We start from the raw sequence: 13,045 nt of genomic DNA on the forward strand, positions 1-13,045 counted from the left end.
TGTTAAGTGAAAAAACTAAAAATATCTACAAATAAGAAAATGAACAAGCACGGGACAAATTACTTGTATTTCCTCCTTGTTGCTAACTTTGTTCGTCTGTTTACAGCCGGTTTATCAGAGCTTTCCTGATGAAAACAGCTGCCTCTCTGTAGATGGAGTTACCCATTTTGCATGGGTAGAGAAAAGCAGATGTTATGCCAGCATTATCATTTCCTTTGCATTTACATAAATGTTTGACCCATAAATATCCTCTGTTGATTATGTCACTTTAGACTTGCTCAGTTTGACTTTGGTGTGAATATTGGATGAACACAGACACTCTGGGATGAGACAGGACTGGGATGACATTAGAGGTCACATCGCCAAAAGTAGTGACAATGACACCATAATTTTGCCTTTTGCAGCCTGCTTTTACAATATTAAAAGTCCAATCTGTGTAACATTTAGGAGCATCTACTGGGAAAGGACTATGTTTTCAGTAGTGTATAATGACCTCGGACATTTTGAATGTAATGACTGGGGTCAAACGGCATAAACAAGTTAATGATGGCACATAAGCATCCAAAGCAATTATGTAATGTGAAAAAATAAAGCTAAATTTCCCTAACAGCCTCCTTTCAACAGCTCAATCCTGTTGATTTGCAATCATCTGGCTAACAGCATCAACTGAATCCCTTAAATGTAAAAAGTACTATCCACATGTCCGTTTTCTATAACATCTTTATTTAAAAGGATTTACAACACAAACTGGCAGCACTTAATTTAAATGGCATCTTTTTTTTATCCTCAGTTCTGCACAACTTTGAATTTTTGTACATACAAACACACAAAATGTGTCCCTTCAAAAAAACAATTTGTAAGGTCCTTAAAAGGAGAAAAGGTCAAAGGTAAACAAGGGAGAAATATTCTGGCAGTTCAGTATATCTGTGATCTTCATAAAATGGGTAATTCAGTGGCCCAAAAGACTCTCAGACCAAACTGACCAGCATTGAATCGGGGTATGTATGCATGAAAGGGAAACACCACTCAAACTGCGACAACCAATAATGCTATTCAGTTCCCTTCCCAATATAAACTCCAAACTGGGAAACTACAGTAACAGTCGTTTCATGTGATCAGTGGTTTATGTTAGCTTATTAAAGACAATCTGAGATGAGATGCGTTAAAGGTCCGGTGTGTAAGATTTACGGGGATCTCTTGGCTGAAATGAAATATAACAATCACAGGTCTGTTTTCATTAGTGTATAACCACCTGAAAATAAAGTGCTGTGTTTTCGTTAGAATGAGCCGTTTTTAATCGACAGGTCCTCTTGTACAGAACTGCTACCATAGTTTCTCCTACACGGCTGGAAGGGAAGAGTGAGGCGAGGGGTATTCAGTTGGTTTCACTCTGCAGCCTCACTGTTAGATGCCACTAAATCTTACACACTGGTCCTTTAACTTACACGATCGGCTAGTGTGTTCAGACACGAGACAGTTTCTGTCGTGTTTTATCTGGCTGGCTGACATCTCTAGAGTCAAAACTGAATCATAGAAAAGTATCTGTAAATTATTCATGCAGTACATACCGAAAAACGTTTTCTCTCTGGTCATATAAAAAAGGTTTGTATTTAACGCTTGGAGCTTAGAAATATCTGTTTTTGTGCATGAGAGTATCAGCCTCTGGATTTTTGGTGGTCAGACTGCATCAAAATGGAGGAAAGTTGTGCTTACTCCTGCTTCGCTCGAAATATTTTCCAGCAAATTAAGTTTAATTAGGTTACTTCACAAAGACTTTTATGCCAGGTAAACGCATGACATGAAGCTACTTTTACACGTGACATTACTTTGGGGAACAAAGAAGAATTTCAGATCTTTTCTGTCTTTCCTGGTTGCACAAACAGGATCTGTTAAAACCGCAACCCTGACTCAAAAAGAAGGGGAAAACCAAGATAAAATGACCTTTCTATAGCAATTAATAAATTTACACGATGTGAGATTAAATGGATGAGACTGTTTTTCTCTTCATCCACAAGGAGATGTGCATGACAGGTGATGGCTGGTAAATAGTGCAATATAGTGGCCAAAATAGCTTTCCTGTCAATGAGCAACAAAATTCACCAAATCCCGGCACTGTTACACCGGTAAAGCAAATATTTAGAAAGTGATTCCAACAGGAAAATTTCAGCCACCATTCAACTGAATGACAGGGTAAACCGACATTGCATTTTCCTTTCATTTTTAGCTCTGCTCGTCACAGAAACATAAGTACACATAGGGTTGGCATCATTTCCCTTTCAGTTCAATCGATTCCTGCTGTGATTTCCAACTGCCAGAATCAATGACGACGAGCTTAGTAAAGGATAAAAATACTATTTTTCAACTACTGAACACAGTCTGCTTTCTCAAATGACTGAGGCTCCAACCCTGATGCCATCATAAAAAAGTTGCATTAATCAAAGTTAGGTGGAAGTGAACAGAGGATGTAGAATGAGGACAAGAAGATGAGCAACAGAAAAAAAGTATACTGTGGAGAGAAGGGAAAGTGACAGATGCCTCTGCTGGTTGGGAAACACAGTTAATGCAATACAATACATTCTAATGAACTACAAACATGATGAACACCCCCAAAACTTGTATTAAAATAGAAAGGGTTATATAATGTAATTAAATCTAGAAATTGCAGAAAAAATTTGCTGAAAAAAACCCCAAACTAAATAAAAACTCAACACCATCTTCAGCAGTCCATGAGTTATTACACCAATAAAGCTTCAAATTGACTTGATGTGGAAAATAACTCACTCTTATGATTCAAAACTGTTCAATTATCATTTTATATTAGGAGGTCAGTCTTTGTATGCTACCACCAGAGGGCCATGCAGTCACTTTCCTTCCCTTAAGGAGATGAGGAGAGCTGAGGAGAAAGGAGATGTTGTGTTTTTAGGCCGTGCCCGCTGCTCCTGCAGGCACTGCTGTAGAGATTGTTGCAGCGTTCAGGCCTTTCCCTCGATGTCTCTGACCACCTCTCCTGCGTCCTCCACCTCCTGACTTGAGCTGCAGACAGACGGGAACACCACAGTGAGCCAGCTGTTACATGGAGTCAGGTTAGAAGACCAGCCACCAGGTAAAACCAGAGGGTCTACAACAGGACATGTGTTAAGAAGGGTTTCTGAGGAACAGGAATGCATTTCTCACTTGTGCTTTACGCTTTAAAAGGTTAAGAGGGTAAAGACTTTTTTCCCCAGGGGAAGGAATAAAATGAAAAAGGTCAAGCACAAAAGTTCAGGGTTTCCCCCAGGAGATAGTGGAGGTGCCAAGGCCCTACAATTTCGTACTCATTATATAAATATGTTAAATAAAGTTATGGTAATATTTAATACAATGATTTCATCTGACATTAGTAGATGAGGTGGCCCACCTCCACTATAAACACTGAAGAAAACCCTGCAATGTTACAAGTTGTATTCATATGGCAGCCTAACACAATGCTCTTTAACTGTGTTACTTTCAGTCAAACCTTCTAAAACATGTTACAATTTTAATTATTATTTTCCATGACCATGGAGAACCATAAATTAGTTACAATTACAAGACCTAACATTAAAATACTTTAAGTAATAAAATCAGGGGGAAAGGGAGAAAAATAACACTTTAAAAGGTAAATACCGCAACTGTTTCTACATCAAAACCCACAGGGGTCCAGTTCAGTCACTGCTTTAGCAATTAAGCATTTAATTGCTAAAAAGTGAAGCTGCTCAGCAGCCAGCAGTTACACTCTGCAGTTGTACGGGAGGAGCTTCCAGGTGTGACTGTGAATGAGGAATATAAATAAGACTGCACCGAAAAGGAGCATGCAAGCTCAGGAAACATCAGTTCAGGAAGTTTAGAAAGTGAAGCAAACAACAAAACAACAGCCAAGCTTAAGAAGACCAGGACCTCATCATGACTCCCACAGTCTGCAGAAACTTCTTTACCTTGTTTTCTTTGTTGACATCTTTACATAGAGCCTCCTCCTCTGCCACTGTCTGACGCAGCATGCCAAGACAGGGAGGGAGGGAGGGAGGAGGGAGGGAAGCAAGAGAGATGGGAGCAGAAAGCAAGTGTTAAGTTGAGAGCATGAAGGGAAGAAAGCAGAAGAGGAGGATGAGTATCGGATGGAAATGAGGAGTAATGAGAAGGATGATGAAGGAAACAATAAGCGTACGGGGGAATGAAAGCAGGATAATTATGGGCAGGGTAAAGAAGGTAATTGAAAAAGCAGATTTGAAGGGGAAAGAAAGATACAATGGGAGGAGGAAAATCACATAATTCGGAGCTGAAAGCACAACAGAGAGAGAGAGAGAAGAGAGACCGAGAGAGAGAAGAGAGAAGAGAGAGAGAGATAGGAGAGAGAGAGAAGGCACAGAGCAATTGAATGAATGATGGCAAATTTAAAAAGTCACAAGCAGGAAAAGAGGTAGCTTTTTAAATGGCGACAGGAACATTTAAACCAGTTTTCAGTTTATTGCAGCATAACGGAGGCAGTGCTACAATCTAATTTTTCTCTTTATTTTTAAGATTTAATATAAGTCATGTTAGAATTATTGATTATGTGTGATATTGTCTAATAGAAAATCTTCTTGGGATTGGAAATAATGCCCTTTTTTTCCTTAAAAAATAGTGATATGCTAAGGCCAGGCTCTGCTTATAAAGTAACACGTTGAGCATGGATTTACTCACTGGTGGCTTGCTGCTGTTTCGGACTTGGCGGCCGTGCAATGCTGATCCACGGCCCTCCTTCATTGGCTGCTGTGCATCTTTAGAAGTCTTCTTAAATGGCTCGCCATCTTGGCCTGTTGGGCTTAAGCCGCCTGGGTGTTCGACTGACTGGAGAACTGAAACAAAAAAGCACAGCCAGTGTCAGTAACGCTCGATTAATCAGAGACTTCACTCAGGAGTGTAGAGAGCCACACAACATACACAATGAAATAGACCAGACGTTAGTGTAGCTCCAGTACTTTTGATGGTGCCCCAGCTTTGGTGCGTCCCTCCCTGAACACCAGCTTCTGGTCACAGTGCAGGTACTCGGGAGTCTTAATGAAGCGGAAGTGGACTGTGGCCTTGTCCCCTGTCCGTAGGCAGTCTTTGTTCATGGTCAGGATGGTGGCTGTCTGCCTGATGCTGCCACAGTGGACTGGTGTGGTGGAGAGAGGAGTGTGACCCAGTTACTCTTGGTAGGAACGTTTCAGGGTGAAGGTATTGTGTTTGGATAAAGCAAGACCTCATAAAATCCAAGTGTAACTGCACCCATAATGTAATAAGGATCAGACAGAAGCTACATAAAGTTAAAGGGATTCGACTGTGTTGCCACTGACCCATGGCCTGGTATCTCGGGGATATCGTGGTGGGGTGATGGAGCACCAAAATCTCAGCCTCAAACTCCCAGGTGGCCTGTGGCATCAACTTTGGGGAAACCATGACCATGCCTTTCCTTATAGACGAACGCTTGATCTGAGACATAAACAAAAAGAGCAGGAAGAAAAATGAAAGATGAAGTTGGGGGGAAAATGATGAAGCCAAACCAGAATTAGCGACACAATATTACCTAAACCCACATGCTGGGATTTGCATGCATTATAAAACTGATTATAAAGTTTGGAAACTAATTCTGATAGTGTGTGTTACATCAGGAAAGTTTCAGAAGATTTTAAAAACTTAACTTTGTGTCAGGTTGTCTTTATATAAAAGCGTTAAAAAGCTCTCTGGTGGCACTAATTCAGACAAACTTTTCTCCTACAAACCTTTTTGAGGGCAAACGATGCAGTCTGGCCACCGCGAACCTCCCTAACAGGCATCCTCTTGCGGTGGATGGATTTAACGGCGATGGGGATGAAGGTGCCCAGCGGGTCTGGGCCTAGGAGCAGCGTGTCGTTGAGTCGAATCATTCCACGTAACGTAGTCCCTGAAACTACTGTGCCCACGCCCTGCCAAGAGAAGATTAACAATGGGCCACATTAGTTCACGCAGTCTTCATCAGTCTCCATTAGTGTGAAGCATTCAGTGTATAAATCTCTGCAGGTAATGCCTGCACACTGACGATTTTCTTTCTTATTCTGAAAGCTGTAATAAGTATTTTCACCACTCTGTCAACAGTCTTTAAGCTTTTAATACTGTGGAAGGTGTTGCGGGGGTGTACAGAATGTGCTTGTTTTTATATTCTGCTTTGCTGTGAAAAGCACTGACAGTTTCTGCACTCACATTTACATGCAGGTATTTGACAGCGAAAGTACAGATTCAGTTCAGTGTTTCGCTCAGAGACATTTCCACATGACACGCTGCTGCTGACAGAAAAACTGGCTTTTATATCAGTAGCAACCTGCGACTGCACAGGCTCTCAAACCGCTGTTGTCTCTCTTCAGGGCTTCACTTTAACATTAGAGCACTGTCGACTTCTTCTGTTTGGTCAGGTTGGCCCGGCTGGTAACCCCTTTCATGTGTTGAAAAGAAAAGTGAGGCACCAGAAGAGGAAAGAGTGACTGGGCTGAAAGGAAAAACCAATCCAACATCTGTGCGTATAGTGAAGCTAAGTGTGAGTTTTATTTCGTACCGGTACGGAGTATGTGTCATCTATCTGGAACTCAGCAGGCTCATCGTTGTTGAAGTTGGTCCTCGATGAAAGGAGGTTGAGGAACATCTTCAGCAGGTCCATGTTCTCCCCTGTCACATTTGAGATTTGAAAAATCGGACACATCCTGCAGAGAAGGGGGAGTCAGGGAAGGAGAGAAAGGTATGACTGAAAATGATCTCACATCTTGGGACTTAAACCCAAGTGTCAGCAAGCATCTGCTCGTAATGCTTGCTCAAGTGTCCTATAAGCTCTACAAGCATCAGGGATGCTGTTGTTCAGCCCAAAAAATGTAGACTTGTGTTAGATGTTTTCACTTAATTGAGTTGCGAGAGGGAAGATAATATAATGTTTTATGTAAAATGAATTGAATTTATAAAACAATACACAATCCTTCTTTAAAACTGTAGTGTGCAAACAGTGAACCAGGTCTAGCATGACAGAAGTCTTGCTTCAGAACCTATTATCCACAGAGAAGCTTGAGGCCTTTTCAAAATACTAACTCAGTGAAATTGTAGTGTAATTGTAGCGGATTTATTTTTTTAACTTGTAGATAATGTGTCATCTGGGTGTAATCTGTCACAGGATATTTTTAGCTGCACCACATGTTCAAACTGAGTTCAGAAGAGCTACTATTAATCTCAAATGGAATGAGGTGCAAAAACTAAAATCGCTCCTTGATAATTTTAAAAAACTTGCGATTGTTAATAAACGTATGGAATTTGTGTCTGTATCTGCCCTTACTTATACTGTATGTATTCTTTTACACAGGTCTCTTTTGAAATATAGATCATGATCTCAGTGAGACAACCTGTTTAAATAAAGGATTAAATACATTTAAAAAAAGTCTTTATTGTTTTCTTTCAGTCAGATTTTTATGTCTCTCCATCTTTGGACAATGTATTTCTGTCTTTACATCCCTCTTTGTCACTCTTACCTCTCAGAGCTAAAGTTGGAGGCTGTGACGATGACATCATCCTTGTTCTGGACCAACACTGGGATTTTCCTGCAGCCTGGTGACTTTAATAACCTCTGTAATAATTTTAGCGTCTCTGCAGACACACACACACACACACAGACACAAATCCATCATGCATACTATTATACTACTAATACCTCACATGGGAACTTCAACATTAGCTTATCTTACGTTGCCAGATGTTGGGCGCAGATGTGATGCTAGTTAAAGATGTACAGCTCTGCAATTATACAGCTTTTCTTTTTTTTTTTTGGGGGGGGGGGGGGTCTAACACCTACACACTAATGAGCTTTGACTGTAGTCTCTTTTCCTTGCAGGATGTTGGCTGGACACATGTCTATCTTAGTAACCACAACAAACACCGGCACATTCAAGGCCAGTGCCAGACCCAGATGCTCTTTGGTCATGCCAACGATGCCAGCGTTACTGCCGACCTAAGACAGGAGAGAGGAGGAACAGGGAAACAGAAAAGGGTTATCTTCATGAAATTTAACAACAACAAAAAAACAACGACTAAGCAACAAGGCAAGCACAGACACGCACTTTCCCAAACGTCATCCCTCTCTCACCATGAGCATGCAGAAATCAGGCAGGTGCCCCGTCATGCCGAAGACAGTGGTCTTGAGGTACTTCTCGTGACCAGCCAGGTCGATGAAGGTGATGACCTTCGAGGATTTCTCACAGATCTTGGTCCAGTCTAAGCCGCCACCGTGGCTGTCTGGCTTGTTCACCACCTATAGGAGCGGGAGGACACAGAGAGAATAGAACATGACTTGACGCAGTATGTGAGAGAAATGAAAGCCTGACTAGAATAAAAGTGTTATTTATGTATGGCATTTAGTCCAAAGGTCTTTTGAATAAAAGCACTAGAGAACTGGCAAACGTAGGATAGGTGCTATCACTCTTCACTGCTGCGCTGCTCATAGAAAATTCCTGAGCACTGGCTGAAGCTCACCTGTCCCTCCTGGTCAAACCCCAGGATATCATTGCCCACACTGCTGGTCCTGCCGCTTTCCATTTCATGCTTGTGTCTAAAGAGCTTTTGCCGAGCGAAGCCTCTGCCATTGTCCAGCTCACCGTGGGTCAGAACCCCCAGCAGAGTGCTTTTGCCCGCGTCCACGTTCCCTACCACCGCCACTCTGGAGACAGGAGGGAGGAGAAAATGGAGCGTGAGGACTTCAGTTCAGTACAGAGAATTGTATGTTATATTAGTGGTACAATGAGGTAGGTACACATCCTCTCCCTGCCTGTAAATGCTTTAACTGAGCTTGTATCTTGTTTACTGTTTGTTGTTATTAATGACTCCATGTTCTTGTATTTATTTTATTTCAGTTAACAGTTGCAATGAATGAGCGTGTATCCGCAGCTCAACATACTTAGTATAAACAAGGGTTCAATTAAATAACAATAATAGAGTAACATAATAATCGTCCCTCAAAATCCAATTCCATATCAACATAATAATAATACTAATACTAATAATAAAACTCTAAGGCTGTAACCTTTTTATTAGAATTTTTTTTAATTAGCTGGAAAGTGGTTAGCTTTCGAAGTGTAACGACCTGTTCGACCACGTGAAGTCGTTTGTTTTGTGATCGAGCAGAGTGCACTTCACTATCAGCTTGACCTAAGGCATTCCCTATTGATAAGTAAACAAAGTTAATAATGTTATGTTGTTTACCACAAAAATGGAGGACACTAGCTAGGAGCACGGCCGTCCTCAGCGGACAATATACTAACGTTAGCTTTCCACAGCTTTAGTCAGCGGAGGGGACGGACCACAGATATTATTTTCTCTTACCTGACTTCCAGAAAGTCCTGCTCGCCCACACGTCGGCGGATGAGGTAGTCCTGAATCTTTCCGCCGGTGTCTGTCCTCTCCCTCAGCCAGATCAGGTCAGCCTCAATCTGTTCACACAGCGACCGTACCGTGGCTACCGACGCCTCCATGTCCTTCTCATCCAGACCGTAGTCACCGCCATCTAAACAGAGAGGAGGAAGGGGGAGGGTGAAAGAGAGAGCGAGAAAAGAAAGTTACTCTGATGCAGAGCGGAGAATGAGTTTGGTAACATTACACATCTGCCATATAATGTATGCTCTTATCAAGAGTGCCTTACAGAACACTGAGCGTATACTTTCCAAGCATGTCTGGCAAATGTCAGGGCTATTGTAAAGCCTCGCCCTGAGAATGTCACTTTCTTTCTATATGGCAGGGTGGTGACCAGAAGGACAAACACCACACTGGCAGCAGACTTCCAAGAAGAGTAAATAAAAAGGTGGTTTATAGGAGAGCTGGGAGTGGGTGTAGAGTGCAGATGAGAAAACCTAATGTACTGGGACCACAATGACTGACAACAGGACTGGATCATAACCAGTTTGCTTCAGGCCCAACCAAGAACAGCAGGCTTGGAGACATAAGTTACTACATAGAGATATATATCTCAAGAAACCCTGAAATACACTACAGTAGGTGTTTTTCAGGCTACCAGTTACTTTATAGTCAACTCACCACTTCTTCTCTCAATACAAACACCACTAACTGGCCACAGAGGCTACTAATACTACACTGACAAACAGAAACAACCAGTCAGGTCAGTAGGCCAGTCAACTTGTTGCTCTTCCAGTCAGCCAGCCAGACAGACATGAACTGGTGAACTAGTGACAGTCTCAGTGCTGAGCAAGGAAAAAATGACACCCTTTCACACATGCACTTTGTGCCCCCCCCCAAACAGGCCACATGGGTCACACATGTTGCTGTAACAGGCAAAAAATAACTGGTTGCCAACAAAAGCCCTTGTGGTTGTGCATGGGGTGGAGGAAGAGAATGAAAACTAAATGGCAAACAAATAGGGTTAGCTGTCTGCGGGGGGGGGGGGACACGCTGGGCTGCAGCTGTCAGAAGTGATGGCACTGCTACTACACACTGGTGGCTAGGCCTCTCCCTAAATATGGTATAAAAAAAGCAGCTGCTTATGTATAGCAGTACCTCACATTGCCTGAAATTGGTCAATGTGTAAAATGCTTCACTGTCCATATCTCAGTGTAAGTAACACCAGTCTTACACAACATGCTAGTCAATTTTGCCTTTGTTCTCCCCTGCTGGTTTTGAGGATTGTACAAAAATGTAGGTGGTAAAATGTAAAAAGTCTTTGGTGCCATCTATGGGATATATACCAGACACACCAGATGACTGAAAATATTAGTTTCTTGGCCAAACTAAACTCAAATCCTACTCAAAAGTTATTTAGGTTCTCAATTTGACATGGTATCACTTAACGTGACATTTCCAAATCAAACCAATCTCAAATTCTTCGGCTTGTCTAGTGCTGATATCAAGGTCTGTGTGAGTTTGAATCATATTTAGTCATATTTACCAGACGTTTTTGTCAATTTGTAGATAACATTTTAGTCTGTAAAATACAAAAAAAAATGGATTGTCATCATTTCATCTCATCTTTCCTCCACACATCTCTGCCTTGCCTTTTCTTGCCAATGATAACATAAAGAGATTTCAGTAGGTTTTTTATTATGCCGACTCAGCATCCACACTATTGTTCTTCACATCTTTAGTTTATTATTATATTTCCCTTTTTTATAAATATGTTATGAAATGTATGCATTTCAACAACATCTCATTCTTAACAGCACTTTTCATTATATTTTCGACACCGATATGTCAATTTGAATTGTGACTGTAGAGCTAATGTACATGTAGTGGGAGCAGAGGAAGAAGTTGTTCTTGGACAGCATACTTTACTGCTGAGACCAACGGAAACGTTTATCTTTGACCTACTAGAAACACGTGTATTTCCCTCCTTGTCGTCCATGAATCCAACCTTGTAATGTTAATATGCACTACATGTTAATGTCACGTAACAAAGCATATTCTTTGTTAGGTCAAGGTGTGCGGCAACACCTTAGCTGGCATTCTAATGATTTATGTGCTGTTCATGTGTGGAGCAAGTGTATTCTCAAGACTCTTACCTGAACCCATCCCAACCACATAGATCGTCTCTCCACAGCCTTCATCTATCCGCTCCCTCAGATGCCGTAGTAATGAATCATACTGTTCCCCTGTTGGACTCACTAGGACCAGCTGAAAAATGAGACGCGAGGGAAGACACAACAAAGAAATATGTGGGAAAGGTCAAACAAGAGCAAACACAGACATTCTGTGAGGGGTTTTGAAGTCCTGACAACTCCAAAAAAAACAAAACACAGCTTTTATTTTGCAAATCAGTCAGTGATTGTGTTTTTCTTTAGTTCAGTTCAGGGCTGTAGGTTGCTCCTGCAGAGTCAGCACATACAGTAGACATACCCCGTGGATGGGCAACCTTCCAGCTGGATGCACTTACTAACGCAGCGCAACATACGTGTCACTTTCTGGCGTTTGGCACAGAATGCGCTGGCGTGGAGCTTACGTGCAACGGCAATTTTAAACGTGTTACTACACACCATTCGTTCACCGAATCATAACATAAAGCTGCCTGCTGGGAGCATCTTAAAACTTAACGCTACAAGGTGCAATTTGCAGTGAGGCCCACCTTGCTGCTGAGGTCTAAATGATCCGCGGGCTCGCCGTTTGTACCCTCGCCGTCTTCGAAGCACTCTCCGCTGCACGGGTCGTCAGCACATCCCTGGTCCGGTGCAAACATACAAGCGGGCACTATGGACTCTGCTGCCGGTAGTGCACATATCGCTGGCTCTGTCGCCGTTAACGACGCCATTTCTAAACAAGAGAAACAATGCAAACACGGCACAATAAATACAGTAACTGGTCTCTTTCGCTTGGCTCCACTGGCTAACCTTTAGCGATCAGCACACACAGAAAGTTTGGTTGATTATCACAGCCAGTTAGCAAAATGCTAACCAAGCATCGAACTTGCTGTTAAAATATGCAGGTTAACACTCTTACAATGGAAATTTAAATACATTGCTATAGCCGTAAAATGTCAACCACACCTTCAAACTTTTTTTTAATTTAATTGTTTGATAAAGATAATCAAATCTCTTATGAAATGAAGGCATACCAGAAGCTGCTAACTAGCCGACAAAGCTAACTTAGTTGTTTATTCGTTAGCTTGGGTTTGTGAGCGCTGAGCGTATGACACGCCCACCAGAAAATGGAGGCATGTGATTGGTTACAGTACTCGAAGTCACGCCCACATCAATGACGTATACCATACATCAGCATGTTGCTCGGGTGAAGCGTCGACGGATGAAGCCATGAAACACAGACCTTTCAGACACAACCCCCCCCCCGCACACACAGGCACACTTATTCTGACATAATAATAGTAAATAACTTGAAAATCGGCATTTCACATCCACTTTACCTATAACTTGTATATTTTATAGTTTAATTTATAGTGAAATATAGCCTAACTAGTGGCTGTTAGATTTGCTCGGCTCACAAGCCAAAGAAAAAAACAATGATAATCTATGGAGTGGCATAACACTTTTCTGTTTCTGTATACTGAATA

At 41.8% G+C, this 13,045-nt stretch overlaps 1 protein-coding gene across 1 annotated transcript; it reads right to left on the minus strand.

The window, feature by feature from the left end:
- Positions 1 to 702: 702 nt before the first annotated feature.
- gtpbp1l (GTP binding protein 1, like) lies at positions 703 to 12,709 on the minus strand. Its single transcript, XM_035660020.1, is given in 15 exon segments — positions 703 to 3,039; positions 4,706 to 4,801; positions 4,803 to 4,845; positions 4,969 to 5,152; positions 5,334 to 5,469; positions 5,760 to 5,942; positions 6,566 to 6,710; positions 7,521 to 7,635; positions 7,873 to 7,996; positions 8,132 to 8,296; positions 8,518 to 8,701; positions 9,364 to 9,544; positions 11,547 to 11,658; positions 12,107 to 12,291; positions 12,593 to 12,709. Coding segments are annotated over 14 exon segments (1,971 nt in total). The 5' UTR covers positions 12,290 to 12,291; positions 12,593 to 12,709; the 3' UTR covers positions 703 to 2,919.
- Between the last annotated feature and the right edge of the window lie 336 nt (positions 12,710 to 13,045).

Source organism: Morone saxatilis, unplaced genomic scaffold (genome assembly GCF_004916995.1).
Source record: "Morone saxatilis isolate NCDOM2014 unplaced genomic scaffold, NCSU_SB_2.0 Contig17, whole genome shotgun sequence".
NCBI lineage: Eukaryota > Metazoa > Chordata > Actinopteri > Moronidae > Morone > Morone saxatilis.